The sequence below is a fragment of the Enhydra lutris genome, unplaced genomic scaffold, assembly GCF_002288905.1.
Source record: "Enhydra lutris kenyoni isolate GAN:26980312 unplaced genomic scaffold, ASM228890v2 scaffoldscaffold17, whole genome shotgun sequence".
Taxonomy (NCBI): Eukaryota; Metazoa; Chordata; class Mammalia; order Carnivora; family Mustelidae; genus Enhydra; species Enhydra lutris.
Genome location: NW_019154101.1, coordinates 6031357 through 6047117, shown reverse-complemented (window position 1 = coordinate 6047117; position 15761 = coordinate 6031357). Strand labels below are relative to the sequence as shown.

General features: G+C 38.8%; 1 protein-coding gene across 8 annotated transcripts in view; it reads left to right on the top strand.

Annotated features, from left to right (window-relative positions):
• The first annotated feature begins 1763 nt into the window (after positions 1-1763).
• LOC111147518 (ubiquitin protein ligase E3 component n-recognin 2) overlaps positions 1764-15761 on the top strand; it is a 126765-nt gene continuing 112767 nt past the window's right edge. For 3 of the 8 annotated variants that reach the window (XM_022503561.1, XM_022503562.1, XM_022503559.1), the window contains exons 1-2: positions 1767-2180; positions 10572-10831. In XM_022503561.1, the coding sequence (XP_022359269.1) occupies positions 2103-2180; positions 10572-10831 (338 nt within the window). In that variant the 5' untranslated portion in view covers positions 1767-2102. Of the gene's footprint in view, positions 2181-10571; positions 10832-15761 lie in introns of all 8 variants that reach the window. The other 5 variants (XM_022503564.1, XM_022503565.1, XM_022503560.1 and 2 more) reach the window with 3 other exon arrangements.

The following is a 15761-nucleotide window of genomic DNA, read 5'->3' as shown; positions in this document are numbered from 1 at the left end:
CTATGTAGAATAACAGTCAAGGAAATTGGATAAAAAAGAAAGTAACGTATAGAACAACATTTCAAGATAACTCATTCTGGATATCTATCTAGATATATGTATTTTTTTTTCTAGATCAAATCATAAGAAAGTATTAAAAATGATTTTCTTTGGGGAGGAGGGACTGGGAGTAAGTGGAGTAGTTTTCATTTTTCTTTTTAAAAAATTTTTTCATGATTTTTTTTATTTATTTATTTGAGACAGAGAGAGAGAGCATGCACACACAAGCGGGAGAGGGTGACAGAGAGAGATGGAGGGAGAAGCCAACTCCCCACTGAGCAGGGATCCCAATGAAGGACTTGATCCCAGGATGCTGGGATCATGACCTAAGCCGAAGACAGATGATTAACCAACTGAGTCACCCAGGCACCCCTCATTTTTCCTTTTAAAATATTTCTACATGGGCACCTGGCTGACTCAGTAGGTGGAGCATATGACTTTTGATCATGGGGTCGTGAGTTCAATCCCCATGTTGGGCATAGCGCTTATTTTAAAAATAAATAGAGAAATAAATAAAATATTCCTACCAGGGCACCTGGGTGGCTCAATCATTTAAGCATCTGCCTTGGCTCAGGTCATGATCTTGGGGTCCTGGGATGGAGCCCCAAGTCCAGCTCCCTGCTCAGTGATGAGCCTGCTTCCTCTTCTCCCTCTGCCCCTCCCCCCTGCTCATGTGTGATTTTTCCTGCTCTCTTTTGCTCTCAAATAAATAAATAAAACCTTTAAAAATATATTCCTATTAAGTTTGAATTTCTAATCTTTTATTTTCAAAAGCAATAGCAAGACTTATTTGAACTATGAGATTGAAGTATGAGGTAATTTTTATTTCCTAATCAAAAAAGCAAAAACAAAAAGACATTTGGTTAATATTATTATTAAAACAATAAAAACAAAAACATTTCCCAGGCCTGGATTGGGTCAGATCTCCCCCCCCCCCCTTAATTCACAATCTTTCGGAATTAACTAGCATGCTTGATAAAATGTGTAAGCAATTTTCTGATAAACTCTAAAAGAACTGAAGACTTGTTCTAAGAAACCCATTCACCAGTCAGTCAAGACCCTAATTACCTCTAACCTAACATAATTTTCTTTTGTATCTAATCTATTTTTATAAAATGTCCCTATCAAGAGTAAATCTTGATAGATTTGGCTTACAGGCTACTTTTCCTTTCCAGCAACATTTATAATAAACTTTGAGATAAGTGGCCATAACTAAATTATCTGGAAATTTTTTCTTGCCTAGTGTTTAAGTATGTTTCAAACCCTCAAAGAATCTGGGTAATGTCCACCTCACTTACAGTCTTAAAGATGAGGGCATGATGAATGACAGGGCCATAGAACTATGGGAATAGAATGTGATTCTTCCATTCTTTCCACGATTATCTGTCTACCTATGTCAGGCTTTGAAAAGTACTTGAGCGGTTGCCACGTGCCAGGCACCGTTCTAGGATCTGCAGATACAAACAGCAACAAATAGACTGAGGGAATAAAACTACAGTTCCCACAATGTTTTGCTCTTCGGCTTCTTCCCAGGTGAGGGCTTCTTTCCGCCAGTCTCTTCCCAGGATTCTAGTAGTACAGGAAAGCCCCGCCCGCTTAGTTTGGCCATGTTCTGCTTAAAAGATGGACTACAACTCCCAAAATGCCTTCCTGGGGCACCCTACAAGGGCTCCACCTGCTTCCCGGCCGTGTGGCGGAGGACTACAGCTCCCAGAATGCTCTGCTTCCTCTTTTGGGTGTTGTTGCCCCTTTCCCGGTGCCGGACGCGGTAGAAGCTAGCGAGAGTGCCAGGTCCTGGATTCTCTGTGTCCTTCTCCGGGGCCAGGACGAGGCAGTGACTTGACTTTTGGGCGCCGAGCCCGGAGGGAGCGCAGGAGGCCGCTTTTCCTTCTGTCCGGCTTACCTCAGACTTCTCTTCTTCTTCCCTACCCGTGGCCGCCTGGACGACTCCGGACTGACTGTCTGGGGCACGGGTGGCAGTCTCGGCAGCCAGGGCTGTGGCGAGGCCGCGGCCCTCGGGACGGCCGTAGCGGCGTCAGCGCTGGTGAGGAGGAGGAGGGAAGATGGCGTCGGAGCTGGAGCCCGAGGTGCAGGCCATCGACCGGAGTTTGCTGGAATGTTCGGCTGAGGAGATTGCAGGGGTGAGTGCCGAGACCTGAGCGGGGACTTTCGGCCCTCACAAGCCGCGCCCCGGGGGAGGAACCGACTCCTGGAAATCTTGGAGCAGCCCTGCCCTGACTTGGGGCTACGACCTCGCCGGGATCTCTGTCCTCGCCTTGTGGGTAACGGCCCCGGGAGGCCACCGTGCCTGCCCCGCTCCTTCCTTCCTTTATCTTCTAATAGGCGGCAGAGCCGTGCTGGGCGCCAGCCACCTTTGCGTTCCCTTTCTCCCTAGGAGAACCGACAGCTCCTCCACTATTGCTCTTTTGCCCCCAAGCTCTCATTAGGTCCTCAGCACGAGGGCCTTTGCCCTTTTTGCTAGCTCCTGGAAGAGGGAAGGGGAGACGCTTCCTGGTTTGGAGGTATAATCGTTCTACTTCATCTGCCTAATTCCTTTTCCGCAGATTAGCGGAGCATTGCCTCCTCCACCGAAACATGCTACCCGAACCGGGTTCCTACTTTGTTCTGGGATTGCCCTGGGCACCAGAGGATGCAAACGGCGCTGTTCTCCCTTCATCCCCTGTTCAGTGCATTTTTGCACGGGTTTAGTCAGTCGACAGCGTTGATGAATGTGCGGAAAGTAGTGTCTGGGCGTGTTTACTGAGTGTGAGAAAGCAATAGTGGAGGCTGGGAGAGTAAAAAAATAATTTTTAGGAGTTGGGGTTAGTTGGGTGGAGAGAATTGTTATGTAACTTTGAGAGAGCAGCTTTCAACAAACAGAAACCAATAAAGTGAGTTTTGGTCACAGCCTAATGGGAGCAGTTAAATCCCAAACTTAAACATTCAAACCCAGTATTGTAACGAAAGTGATTATGAATATGCTCTTGTAAGTAGCAGAGTTGTAAAATGATTACTTTAATAAACTTGATGGCATCTTTGCTCAAGAAAGACAGGGAACACCATTAGAACAAATTGTCCAGGATGGTTATATGGACCAAAACAACCTAGGCCTCACCTCTAAGGTCTCCGATTTAAGAAGCTTAATTTCTTAATTGAGAGGGAGGGACCTTTGAACGCTTGTCAACAACTCTAATGTTAGGAACAAAATTTTAGTGGGGCCCTTTGGAGCTGTTGGTCAGTGAGGAGTTCTTTGTGTGACTTGATGAAGACACTAGAGGCAGAGTGGAAGCAGTTGACAGGAGTAGAGGTGAAGAGTTTTATATGTTGTTGAATGATGACTCTTGCATTTTTTTTATTTTGAAACCAACTTGTTTAGTGTAGGTCTGTTTTCATTTACTTCCTACTTAATATCGCAACAACCTGAGGGTTTTCATCCCTTATCTAAGAGATGTGAAAAAAGAAAAAGTGTTACAAGTAAACAGTAAAATGGTCAGAATGACAGCTATTCCCAATCTGTCACTGTGTCAGTACCCATATTGATATTTTAATCTGTTGTCTACCTCAAAGTGTTGTTTTTACACCCACCAAATTATGTGTGAGTTGGCCCAGCGATACAGGCTGTGTGCTTTATATTTGCAGTTCTGAAAGTGCAAGCTATCAAGTGATTGGGAGTTTCACCAACTTGTTGAAGTTCCTGTGAAGACCAGTTATAAATGGTGTTGGAGGGCAGTGGAATGATTCTTGCGCAGGGAAATTCTCAGGCAGATGCAGAGGGAGAAATGAAGGGAAAAGCAATAAAAATTTATTAATTTGAGTTTGTGAAGATCACAGTCTGAGCCACATTTTACTTTTGTTCTGTTTACTTTTGAATGGCTTTCTGAACAATAATATGAAAAAATATTTAGTCTAAAGACCAACAGAAGTCCTTAAAGAAGATGCACACTAATATTAAAATACAAGGCTCTTCCAGCTGTATAATCTGCCCTTACTTTGTGAGAAATTGTCTGTATTTAGTTAAAATGACATAACACTTACAGCTGTTCTTTCAGCTTGGGCTACAGCACAGCTCTATATCACAAATTGAAATGAATTAATAAAGTTTTCTCAAGTTAAAAGTAAATTTTAGAGTAAACAAAGCAGTAATTGCAGCCTTTAGACCTTTGTTACTGGTAATTTGTGGGATCACATCCATTTAAAATTACTTGATAAGCTTTTCCCACACTTTATTTACACACTGCTTTTTAATTTTCTATTATAAGGAGGAAGGATTTTTGTGATTTTGTGTATCCTGACAAGCATCCTCACAAATAAAAGCCTTTAAGCGCTCTCTGCGATAGTTGTAAGCTTTTATCTTAAAGTGGCCCTCTCTTCTCCATTTTCTCCTTTTCTTGGTAGAATTGATTGCACAACAATATGACTTTCCCAGCGCTTCTTGAGTCTATCTACATTTTTTACTGCACAGATTTTATTATCATGTGTTCTAGTGGATGATTGTGACTTAAGAAGTACATATATTGTTTTTCCCCAAACCTAAAATACATATGCATTAAAGAAGTTTTATGTCGAGGGCGCCTGGGTGGCTCAATGGGTTAAGCCGCTGCCTTCGGCTCAGGTCATGATCTCAGGGTCCTGGGATCGAGTCCCGCATCGGGCTCTCTGCTCAGCAGGGAGCCTGCTTCCCTTCCTCTCTCTCTCTGCCTGCCTCTCTGCCTACTTGTGATCTCTGTCTGTCAAATAAATAAATAAAATCTTTAAAAAAAAAAAAAAGAAGTTTTATGTCGAGTTTTATGTCTGTATTGGATACTTTTTGCTTTTAAATTTTGACAGTGTTATACATAATTCAGATATATAAATTCAGTTTAGTGTGTTTCTGGTATATTCACAGTTGTGCGACGTTCACTACAATTTTAGAACATTTTCATCATCCCAAAAAAGAAATCCTGTACCTATCAGTAGTCACTTCTGTTTTCCTTTAAACTCCCAACTAAACTACTTGTCTATTTTCTGCCGCCATCGATTTGCTTATTCTGGAAATTTCTTTTTTTTTTTTTTTTTTTTTTTAAGATTTTTTTTATTTGACAGAGATCACAAGTAGGCAGAGAGAGAGGGGGAAATAGGCTCTCTGCTGAGCAGAGAGCCCGATGTGGGTCTCAATCCCAGGATCACAACCTGAGCCAAAGGCAGAGGTTTAACCCACTGAGCCACTCAGGCACCCCTATTCTGGAAATTTCGTGTAGATGGAAGCATAACAATATGATTGTCTTTTTGACTTGTTTCTTTCACTTAGCAAATGTTTACAAGGTTCATCCTTGTAGCATATATCAATACCTCATTCCTTTTTATTGCCAAATGATAGTTCATTATATGACTATACCGTATTTTATTTATCCATTCATCAGTTGATGGACATTTGGGTTGTTAACACTTTTTGGATATTAGGAATTATGCTGCTGTGAACATTTGTGTTTGTTTTTGTGGGAACATACATTTTAATTTCTCTTGGGCATATATACCCAGGCATAGAATTGCTGGGTTCTATGGTAGTTTTATGCTTAATGTCTTGGGGAACCACTCAACTGTTCTTCAGAGTGACTGCATCCTTTTAAACTTTAACCAGCAGTATTCGAGGGTTCTAGTGAATTTCTCTGTATCCTTTCCAACCCTATATCTTTTTGATTATAGCCATTCTGTTGAGTGTAAAGTGGTATCTCATTGTAATTTTGATTTGTATTTCCCTCATGACCGTTGATGCTGAACATCTTTTCATGATCTTATTGACTATACATCTTAAGAGGTGTCAATTCAGGTCTTTTGCTTATTTTTAAATTTGATTTTTTTTCTTTTATTATTGAGTTTCTGTATTATTTTGATTTGTGAATGCTTCATTTCTGGAACTCAATATGATTTGTTTAAAATTTTTCTTAATATAATCTTAAAATTTTCATTTCAGCACTAGTGATTATTTTGTAATTAACTTACATGTTGGTGGTTCTTGTTTGAAAACAAATCAAATGTGGTTGAAGGTTGAAGGTTTTAATTGGGTATAGAATAATAATTAGATACTGTAAGAAAAGGCTAACCTCTAGGGATTCTTTCATTTTTGTGTTTATCGTACTTGCTCTCTATCCCAAGGCTTAAATTTAGCATTCAAAAAAGGAAAGCTCCTGGAAACATTGTCATAACATGTTTACTTTAGTGGAATGAGTTGACAGTTTCTTTACTTCCCTTATGGAGGACTTCTAATAAGATAGTGCTTATTACTTTGTTGTGCACATTGGTGTGACAGCCACAAGTGTCTGAAATATTAACATGCAACCAAGTTAGAAATCAGTAGTTTTTCCTGTTGAAGAAACAGTTAGCGTTAGCTTATGTTAGTGAGGAGAGGAAATGCTATTGATTTTATTCTTTTGAGAAATATGAGCTATTATTGTGAAAGGTGGCCAAAAAATTTTTTCCTCCTGCTCAGTTTCTCTTTACAATTTTTTTAAATCTATACTGTTGCCAGTCACTAATTCAGTATTTCTGGTATAGAATTCTCATATAAAGGTACTTTGCTTTTTATGTTGTTTAAAGAAGTTTGAAATGCCCATTTCAGATCTCAAATCTGTTAGGTGATTTTAAATTTGAAGCATATGTCTGTGTTTTTTAAACCAGATACTTAGGGGCGCCTGGGTGGCTCAGTGGGTTAAAGCCTCTGCCTTCCGCTCAGGTCATGATCCCAGGGATCTGGGATCGAGCCCGCATCCGGCTCTCTGCTCAGCGGGGAGCCTGCTTCCCTTCCTCTCTCTCTCTGCCTGCCTTTCTGCCTACTTGTGATCTCTGTCTGTCAAATAAATAAAATCTTAAAAAAAATGAATAAATAAACCAGATATTTATATCTTCTTAGTAATTTATAATAATATATTACAAACAGTATTCAGGCTGAAATGCTTTACTAATATGTGATATATTATCAGCAGATATTATATACGGTAATATTTTATATATAACAATATACAAGTATTACAGTGATATAGTATAAATATATAACAACATGTAGTTAGTATTATATAAAATATTTCATATAAGAATGCTGATTTTTTTTCTTAACCAAAAGTTGATATTAGTTTCTGAATCTTTTGTTTAAGGAATCTATGAACAGGGTGTGCCTTGCTGGCTCCTTTGGTAGAGCATACAACTCTTAATCTTAAGGTCATGAGTTCAAGCCCCATGTTGGGCATGGAGTCTACTTTAAAAAAAAAAAAAAGTTATGAACAGATTTAACCCATCAGTGTTGTTGGAGCCACAAAACATATAATTTCTTTTAGAAATCATCACCTTTTATTCTCCCTGGATGAAAATGCTGCAAAAGTGGTTTTAAGAAAATGGGAACATAAACTATAAAAAAACAAGAATTGTTGTTAAAATAAAACCTTTAAATGTGTTGTAAATTAACATTGCCTGAAGTGTAACTTTCTAGCATCATAGGAGTGAATTCTTTGAATCTTAAAGCTTTTTTATCCAGAAAGAAGTTACTTAGGATAATTTTACTATCTTCATTCAGATTTTGAAATAGGGTTTCTGACAATGGGTGAAAAACTGGGCATTTATCCTTAGATATGGCCAAAAGGTATTTTTTAGCCCAGAGAATTAGATTTTAGGTTGCTTATTGGTTGATGACTCTTTGCCTTATATATTGACTACTTTTTTTTTTTTAAACTCATCCTTTTATAATTGCTGAATTTAGTGTGTGTGTGTGTGTGTGTGTGTGTGTGTGTGTGTAATTTTGATTGCAAATCACTTCTCTAAAGAGAGGTAATCCTTAATCCTGTGGGATTATCTCCCAAGAAGTGCTTTTAAGAGTAGTTTAGTCTTTCTCCTTGCATAAAGCAAACAACTAAATTGGTAACATTTGAAAAGGATAGTTTCTCTTCAGGATAAAAACTTTTTTCACTTTGCTCCCTAAGAAGCTTCAGTTCAGTCCTTTAATTTACGAACAAAATTTTTACATTTTTAGTACACATGAAAATATGAAGTTGACTAGAAAGTTAATATATACCACCTCAGAAATATTTAAAATTTCTCTCTTTATATAGTTATTTTTAGAAGGAAGGAAGTGGGTAAAGACTGTACAAGTTAAGAGTTAAAAATGAAGACCTTATACTGTTGTCTTATGGTGTTAGACATTACTAGAATGTAAACTCTTTTAACAAGGATGTAATGTAAACTTTGATTGTAATCCATAGGTAAACATGGGGCATGTGAGTTAGCAGCTCTGTTAACTGCATCTTTGTAGAAGTGAGTCCTTTCATGTATTCTGATTTAAAATTTTTGCCTGGTTTAGAGCCAAAATAAGTGGCAAATACACAAAGCAGTATGGGGGATAAATAAACATACAGACAGAATTGATGGGGATCGACGACAATACAGGGAACAGACTTAGATATAAGGAAGTAAAAATGGAAAGGAAAGAAGGTGGTTTGAAGGATGCCTTATCTAGGGCTTATTTGGTTTGGTTTTTAGAGATTGCAGGCCTGGATCTATTATCTCTGCTTTCATTAAAGCCACAAGTAGCATCTTTCTGCAGTATCAATGCATATGATAGTAAGTAGTATAAACATGTTTATAGTCACTCCGGTAAAAGATTTTACTAAATGCCCACTGACGCTGGGTTCTATTTTAGACCTAGGGGAACTGGGAACGGGTGGTGGGAATGAGGAATGGGCTGAGCAGGCATCTTAGAGAATGTGAAACATGGAGTTCTGAAGAATGAGTAGAAAATAACCTGTAAAGCAGAGAGAAGAGCACTACAGGTCAGGTGGAGGAAACAAGTATGACAGAGGCAGAGGACCTTATAGATCCTGTCGGGGACTTCACTTGATCCTAAATGCAAGGGGAAGCGGAATGACACGATCAGATGGACGTTTTGCGAGAATCACTCTGGTAGTGAGGTTGGAAAATGGGCTGTACAAGGGCAAGACTAACGGGGATAAAGGAAGATTTTCAGGTTTTTCTGGCCCACTTTATGTTGGTGTGGTTACTTAGGTAGATGCTTGTATCTAAAATAGGGAAGTGGAGGAAATGGGTTTTTGAGAAGGGGTAGTGGAGATCATAAGTTCAATTTTAGACCTATTGAGTTGGTGTTTGAATCAAGAGAAACTTTCTTCTGTTTCTCTCTACACTTAACAATACCTGTGGCCACTGAATGTGTGTTTTTTCCCCATACTAAGCAGTTCTCTAATTCCCTACAGACGCCAAGTGGGTGTCCTACAATTCTGACACCATACACCTGGAATTAGAATCAGATCCCACAGATTAAGGGCACGGTCCCACAAGACTGACCCCCTCACCACTTAAGATGCCAGTCACAAACAGTGGGTCCTCAGGTTACCTAGAACTTCTGTCTGACTTGGCTACAAATTGAGGGTTCCCATGACCCCCTCTTCGGGTTCAATAATTTGCTAGATTGGCTCACAGAAGTCAGGGAAATGGTTTATTTAATAAATTACTGGTTTATTGTAAAATGATACAACTCAGAAACAGCAGATGGAAGAGATGGGTAGAGCAAGGTATGTGGGAAGGGGTGCAGAGCTTCCATGCTGAATCTGGGTACACCAGCCCTTCTGGGTTCACCATTCCAGAAGCTCTTTGAACCCCAACAGAGAAATTTTTATGGAAGCTTCATTATGTAAGCATAATTAGTAAATCATTGGCCGTTAATGATTAGCTCAACAGAGAACACCTCTCCCCTCCCTGAGGTTGGGGGTGGAGGCTATTATTTCCAACCTTCTTATCACATGCTATGTTCCCCTGGCAACCAGGTATCCATCCCTAGGGGCTTTCCAAAAGTCATCTTATTAACCTCAGCTCTAGTTCAGTTGAAAGGAGATTAATTATCACAGGTAGTTGGACATCAGAGTTTGGGACAGAAAAGTAGCTTTTGTTTTTGAGCAGGGAGAGCCAAGGGGAAAGGATTTACAGAGTAGTTGATCAGGGAAAGAAGGCGTAATTGATAGAACAAAGTCCCTCGTAGATTCCTATTCATAAGAGACTGGTATATCATTTATTAATCAATGAGAAGTGTAAGTAGGCATAGTGTAAGGCAGTTCATGTTCATTGCATACTCTTCCTGTTAGCAAACTGACATGAGAACCCAAATCACAATCAGTGTATCATTTGAGCAAAGCGTTAGAATGGAAGTCAGATGGGCATAATGGTTTGTGTCTTACATGATGATTTGTTGTGGTCATTTTCCTATAACTGCCTACAGAAGGTTGCTTCAAGAGTAATTTTGAGGAGAGGGATCATTTTACTTTAAGTAAAGTAGAATTCTTAAATAGAGGCATTTTAATAAAGTTCTAAATGAATTTTACCCTTTTTGGAAAGAAAACATGGTTATGAATTAAGTCAACAAAATAATTTATGTGATTATCTTAATCACTGTTTTTGTACTAAAGGAATATATAGTAGGTTTATCCAGATTAGTAGTTTGACATTGTTTAAACCTAATTTTTCTTTCTTTTTCTTTTCTTTTTTTTTTTTTTTTTTTAAAGAAATGGCTGCAAGCAACTGACCTCACTAGAGAAGTGTACCAGCATTTAGCCCACTATGTACCCAAAATCTACTGCAGGGGTCCCAACCCTTTTCCACAGAAGGAGGACATGCTGGCACAGCATGTTTTGTTGGGACCAATGGAATGGTACCTTTGTGGTGAAGATCCTGCATTTGGATTTCCAAAACTTGAACAAGCAAACAAACCTTCTCATCTTTGTGGTCGTGTTTTTAAAGTAGGAGAACCTACATACTCTTGCAGGTAAAATACTGTAGTTTTCTTTCTAAAAGGCTCTCGTTTTTACTTTTTTTCCTGAAACTTTTATGTTTTTGTTTTAAAATTATGAAATATGTACATATTAAGAAAGTCTGCACAAATATATATGGCTTATTAAATAATCATGAAAGAAATATTCATGTAATTATTTTCCAGGTCAAGATACAGAACATCAGGGGCGCCTGGGTGGCTCAGTGGGTTAAGCCTCTGCCTTTGGCGCAGGTCATGATCTCAGGGTCCTGGGATCGAGCCCCACATTAGGCTCTCTGCTCACTGGGGAGCCTTCTTCCCCTTCTCTCTCTCTGCCTGCCTCTCTGCCTACTTGTGATCTCTGTCAAATAAATAAATAAAATCTTTAAAAAAAAAAAAAAGAAAAAGAAATAGAACATCATCAGCATTCCAGAAAACCACAGTATGTTTTCCTCCTGCCCTGTATTTAACTGCTGCCCTGACTGTTAAAATAATCATTTCTTTGCTTTTCTTGATAGTTTTCTAGCTGGTGATTTCTTTTTTTTTTTAAATGTTGAGAATTGAGTGTACAAGGGCAGAAGATGGAAAGGAAGATGCCCTGTCTCCTTTAAAACCATCTATTCCTATTTCACAGAACTAGTCATTGTCAACAGTTTCTTATGTATCTTTCCAGAAATTTTTAATGCATAGTCAGGCCCATTACAAACATACATACAAAAGGGAGTATGTGTTATATATTCTGGGCTAAATTTTCCTTTCTATGTTTAACAAAATCTCTACTTCTTTCAATATCAGTTGGTATAGCTAGATAATATTCCACTGTGTGGTTGTACTATTTATAGAGGCATTATGTACCATTTCTTTTCCTTAACACTTTTTTCTATAAGACTTAAATTTAATAAGATCGGGATGCCTGCGTGGCTCAGTTGGTTGAGCGGCTGCCTTCGGCTCAGATCATGATCCCAGCATCCTGGGATCGAGTCCCACATCAGAGGCTCCTTGCTCCATGGGGAGCCTGCTTCTCCCTCTGCCTGCCACTCTGTCTGCCTGTATTCTCTCTGTCTCTCTGACAAATAAATAAATAAAATCTAAAAAAAAAAAAAAATTTTAATAAGACCAGTTTTGGTTAAGGCCTGTAAGTGTCTATGGTAGTCTTCCTTTATAAGCATGGTTAGAATACTAGTGGAGGGGGCACCTGGATGGCTAAGTGGGTTGAGCCTCTGACTTCAGCTCAGGTCATGATCTCAGGGTCCTGGGATCGAGTCCCGCATCGGGCTCTCTGCTTGGCAGGGAGCCTGCTTTCTCCTCTCTCTCTCTGCCTGCCTATCTGCCTACTTGTGATCTCTCTCTGTCAAATAAATAAATAAAATCTTAAAAAAAAAAAAAAAAAAGAATACCAGTGGAGGTCTTTTTATATTTTGAAATACTATTAGATTTAGTTTTTTGTTTGTCTTTATAAAAACTTCTTTGAGTTCTCTATTGATGTTTGCAATAGATTTAGTTTAACATCATGATGTACAGACGAGGAACCTAAGATCCACTTGTTCCACTAATGTCTTTTATAGCAAAAAGGTCCATTTTCAACACATGTATTTGAATGTCATATCTTTTAATCTTTGATCCAGAATGTTTTCTTGGGGTTTTTTGTAGTTGTTTTGGTGTGGTTTTTGTTTTGTTTTTTTAACTTTCATGATCTTGATACTTTTGAAGATTACAAGCCAGTTATTTTTTAAATGTCCATTTAGGTTTGTCTGGCCCACTTTATGTTGGAGTTCGGTTGCATCTTTCACAGGAATATCACAGAAATCACATGTTCTCATTTTCATTTTACCCTGTCAAGTAGCATGTGATTTTGATTTGTTTGATAACTAGTGATATTAATTTTGATCGCTTGATTAAAGGGCTGTCGGCAAGACTTCTCTGCTGTGAAGTTACTCTTTTACTCTTTGTAGTCAGTAAGTATTTTGTGGGGAGGTACTCTTAAGATATTAAATGTCCTGTTTCTTATTAAACATTCATTTTATTCATTTATTTATCTCAGTATATGTTCATGGAATCCCATTCTTATGTTCAAATAGTTCTGTATTTGACCAGTGGGAGGCCATTCAAGCTGTCTTCTTTGTTCTTTTCACATCCCCATCATTTTTTGAACACTTCTTGTTCTGTCACAAGATGTTTAGGGCACATCTTGAACTTTCTCTTGCCCCAGATCTGAAATCAGTCATTTCTTCAGGGAGCCTTGTTCCTTTTCAGTAGACATTAGTATTAAGAAATAAAATACTAGGTGTGCTTGTTGCTATTGGTATGTCACTAATTCCAGGCCATCTCAGTGGATCTGTAATTTATAGATGTCTTTAGATACATATTGAAAGAAATACTGAAAATCATGCATTTGCAGTAATCTCTCTAGTCCAGTCCAGTGCCACAGCCTTCTCTCTTGTTTTCTCCCTTTGTATATTTTTAACTTCTGTCTCTGATGAATCTGATTCTCATTATCCTAAAAATATTTATTTGAGGGACACCTGGGTGGCTCACTGGGTTAAGCAGCTGCCTTCGGCTCAGGTCATGATCCTGGGGTCCTGGGATCAAGTCCCGCATCAGGCTCCTTGCTTGGTGGGGAGCCTGCTTCTCTCTCTCCCTCTGCCTGCTTGTGCCGTTTCTCTGTCTCTGTCAAATAAATAAATAAAATCTTTAAAAAAAATTTTTTTATTTGATGATTTACTTACGTACAACCATTCTTCGCTGCTGCCGCCACTGCCTTATCCCATTTGGGTTCCACACCCTATGCTAGGTCATGGTAGCCTTCCCTCACCCCTCATTAGGACAGATCTAAAAGAAGTCTTCAAGACACATGGTCACAACCTTTGTGTTGAATCAGCTGGATGTCTGCCTTGACAAGAAGTCCAGAGTCCTCTAGCACTGTTGGCTGGACTTGAGTTATCTCTGTAGCACTCTTGATTCCCTAGCAGCCATTCCCTGAGGAGTGTTACTCTCTATGTGTGCAGCCCAACCCTCAGCCAAGAACTCATCCGTAGGTGACCACCATATAGACTTCTGTCCTTTCCTGGCCCCACCTGACCAGTGTACATTTCCACTCTTGTACCCTGACCCAAGGTTTGTAGCTCTTTTACCTGCCCCCAAATTTGATCTAATCTCAGCTCAGTGGGACCTTCCTGTACTGCTTAGATTCTAGCTCACTGTGCCACAGGTGGGAATTTACCCCCTCAATGAGAGAGCTTTATGTATTCATCCAGTTTTATGGCTGTGTAGAGTGGGAGGCTGGTTGAGTACTAGTTATTCTGTTGAAACCAGAAGTGGAAGTTCTAATACTTATTTTAACAATGTTGCTAATGTTTATTGAGCACCTTGGAGGCTCCACATTTAATGCTAAGTGTTTAATATGAAATCATGTTTAATCCATCTACAAACTTCTAAGATAATATCCCTGAGGAGACTAAGGGTCAAATGACTAAGGTTAAATGACTTAACTTGCAGTCATAGAAATTGAAACAGGGGGCTCTTAGACTCTAAAATCCATTATCTTTTCATTTTACCTTTGATCGATTCTCATATATTGGTCTCTTATGAACTTTTATTCATATTCAGTAAAAGAGGAAAAAATAGGAAAAATGTTTTTCTTGCAACTAAATCTGTCTAGTTCCCAAGTTCTGAGAGATGTTCTTTGTTGCTAAGATATCAGTATATAAAGTGAAGACAATAAACTAGGTAGTTTTGTTTTTTAATGGTTTTAGACAAAAAAAATCAGCAATCCTTTTTGTGGTCATTCCACTGGTCCCAGAAACTCACTAGCACTTAATTCCTAAGCAGAAAATCATGTTGCATTATAGTACTTCTGTACTACAAAGTACCTGCAAAGAATATTAAATAAACTTATTTGGGCTGGAGAAGGAGCTTTTGGTGACGGTATTGTGAACTGGGCCTGAATCTTTTTTCCCTCATTATTCTCAGTTTGACTAGTCTGTAAGATACTCTTTCCCCATAGCAGATGTTTGGCACTAATAATAGCCTCATACATATTAGGTGCTTAGCAAATATTCATTAAGGAAATGTCCGTTATATTGTTGAAAGTACAGAGGACAGTTTTAAAGATATTCTGCTTTTCCTACTTTAGTTAAATTGTTTGAGTGTTCTTAGTTTTTGCCTATTTCCATACCTGCCTGGTGGCAATATCATATTTATTGTAAGCCAGCTACTTTGGGAGGTGTTATTCATGATTATGTATAAGAAATCCTTCCCATTCTAGATTTTACAACTTGGACTATTCATTCTTCTATCCAGCCAAATCATTAATAGGACAGCTGGTGCTACCGGTACATAGCACATTAATCTCTCTTATGAATTTATTGCCATCTCATTTATCTTTTAACCATAGGCACAGTATTCAGAAATTTTGTTAGTCCCAGGAATTCGTATGTGTCAATGTGGGCCCATCCCATGGGAGAAGAGGTTGGGTACAGGTTTGAATGCTTTATATGGAGATCTTGATTAAATTGACAGGGTTCTGGGATCTTCCATTACTAGAAGAAGAGGAAGTAAGAAGAATCTTGTCTTCAAAAGTGACTGTGGAATAGACTTTTGGGAGCTTGGAGGAGTGGAGTGGGATGGCAGGAAGAGGAATATATTTATTCCCTCAATGAAAATGGTGCACTGAAAAGCTATCTTCCTGTATTGAAAGGTTAGGTGTGCGTAAAGGATTTGTGGGTGAAACTAAGTCAGAGATGATGTTAGTAGATTTTTTTTCTTTATTACATGTGGTCAAGTTTGAACTTGGGTACGTCAGCCTGGAGTTTCTCTGAGATATAAATTCTTTTCACTATAGTCCAGGGGTTTAGTTAATCCATCGTCCCTGTTCTGGATATTCTAATTGTATTAAGAGGTTGTATATAATCGGTGGAAGGAAGGCACAATTGGTAAGGGGAATGCC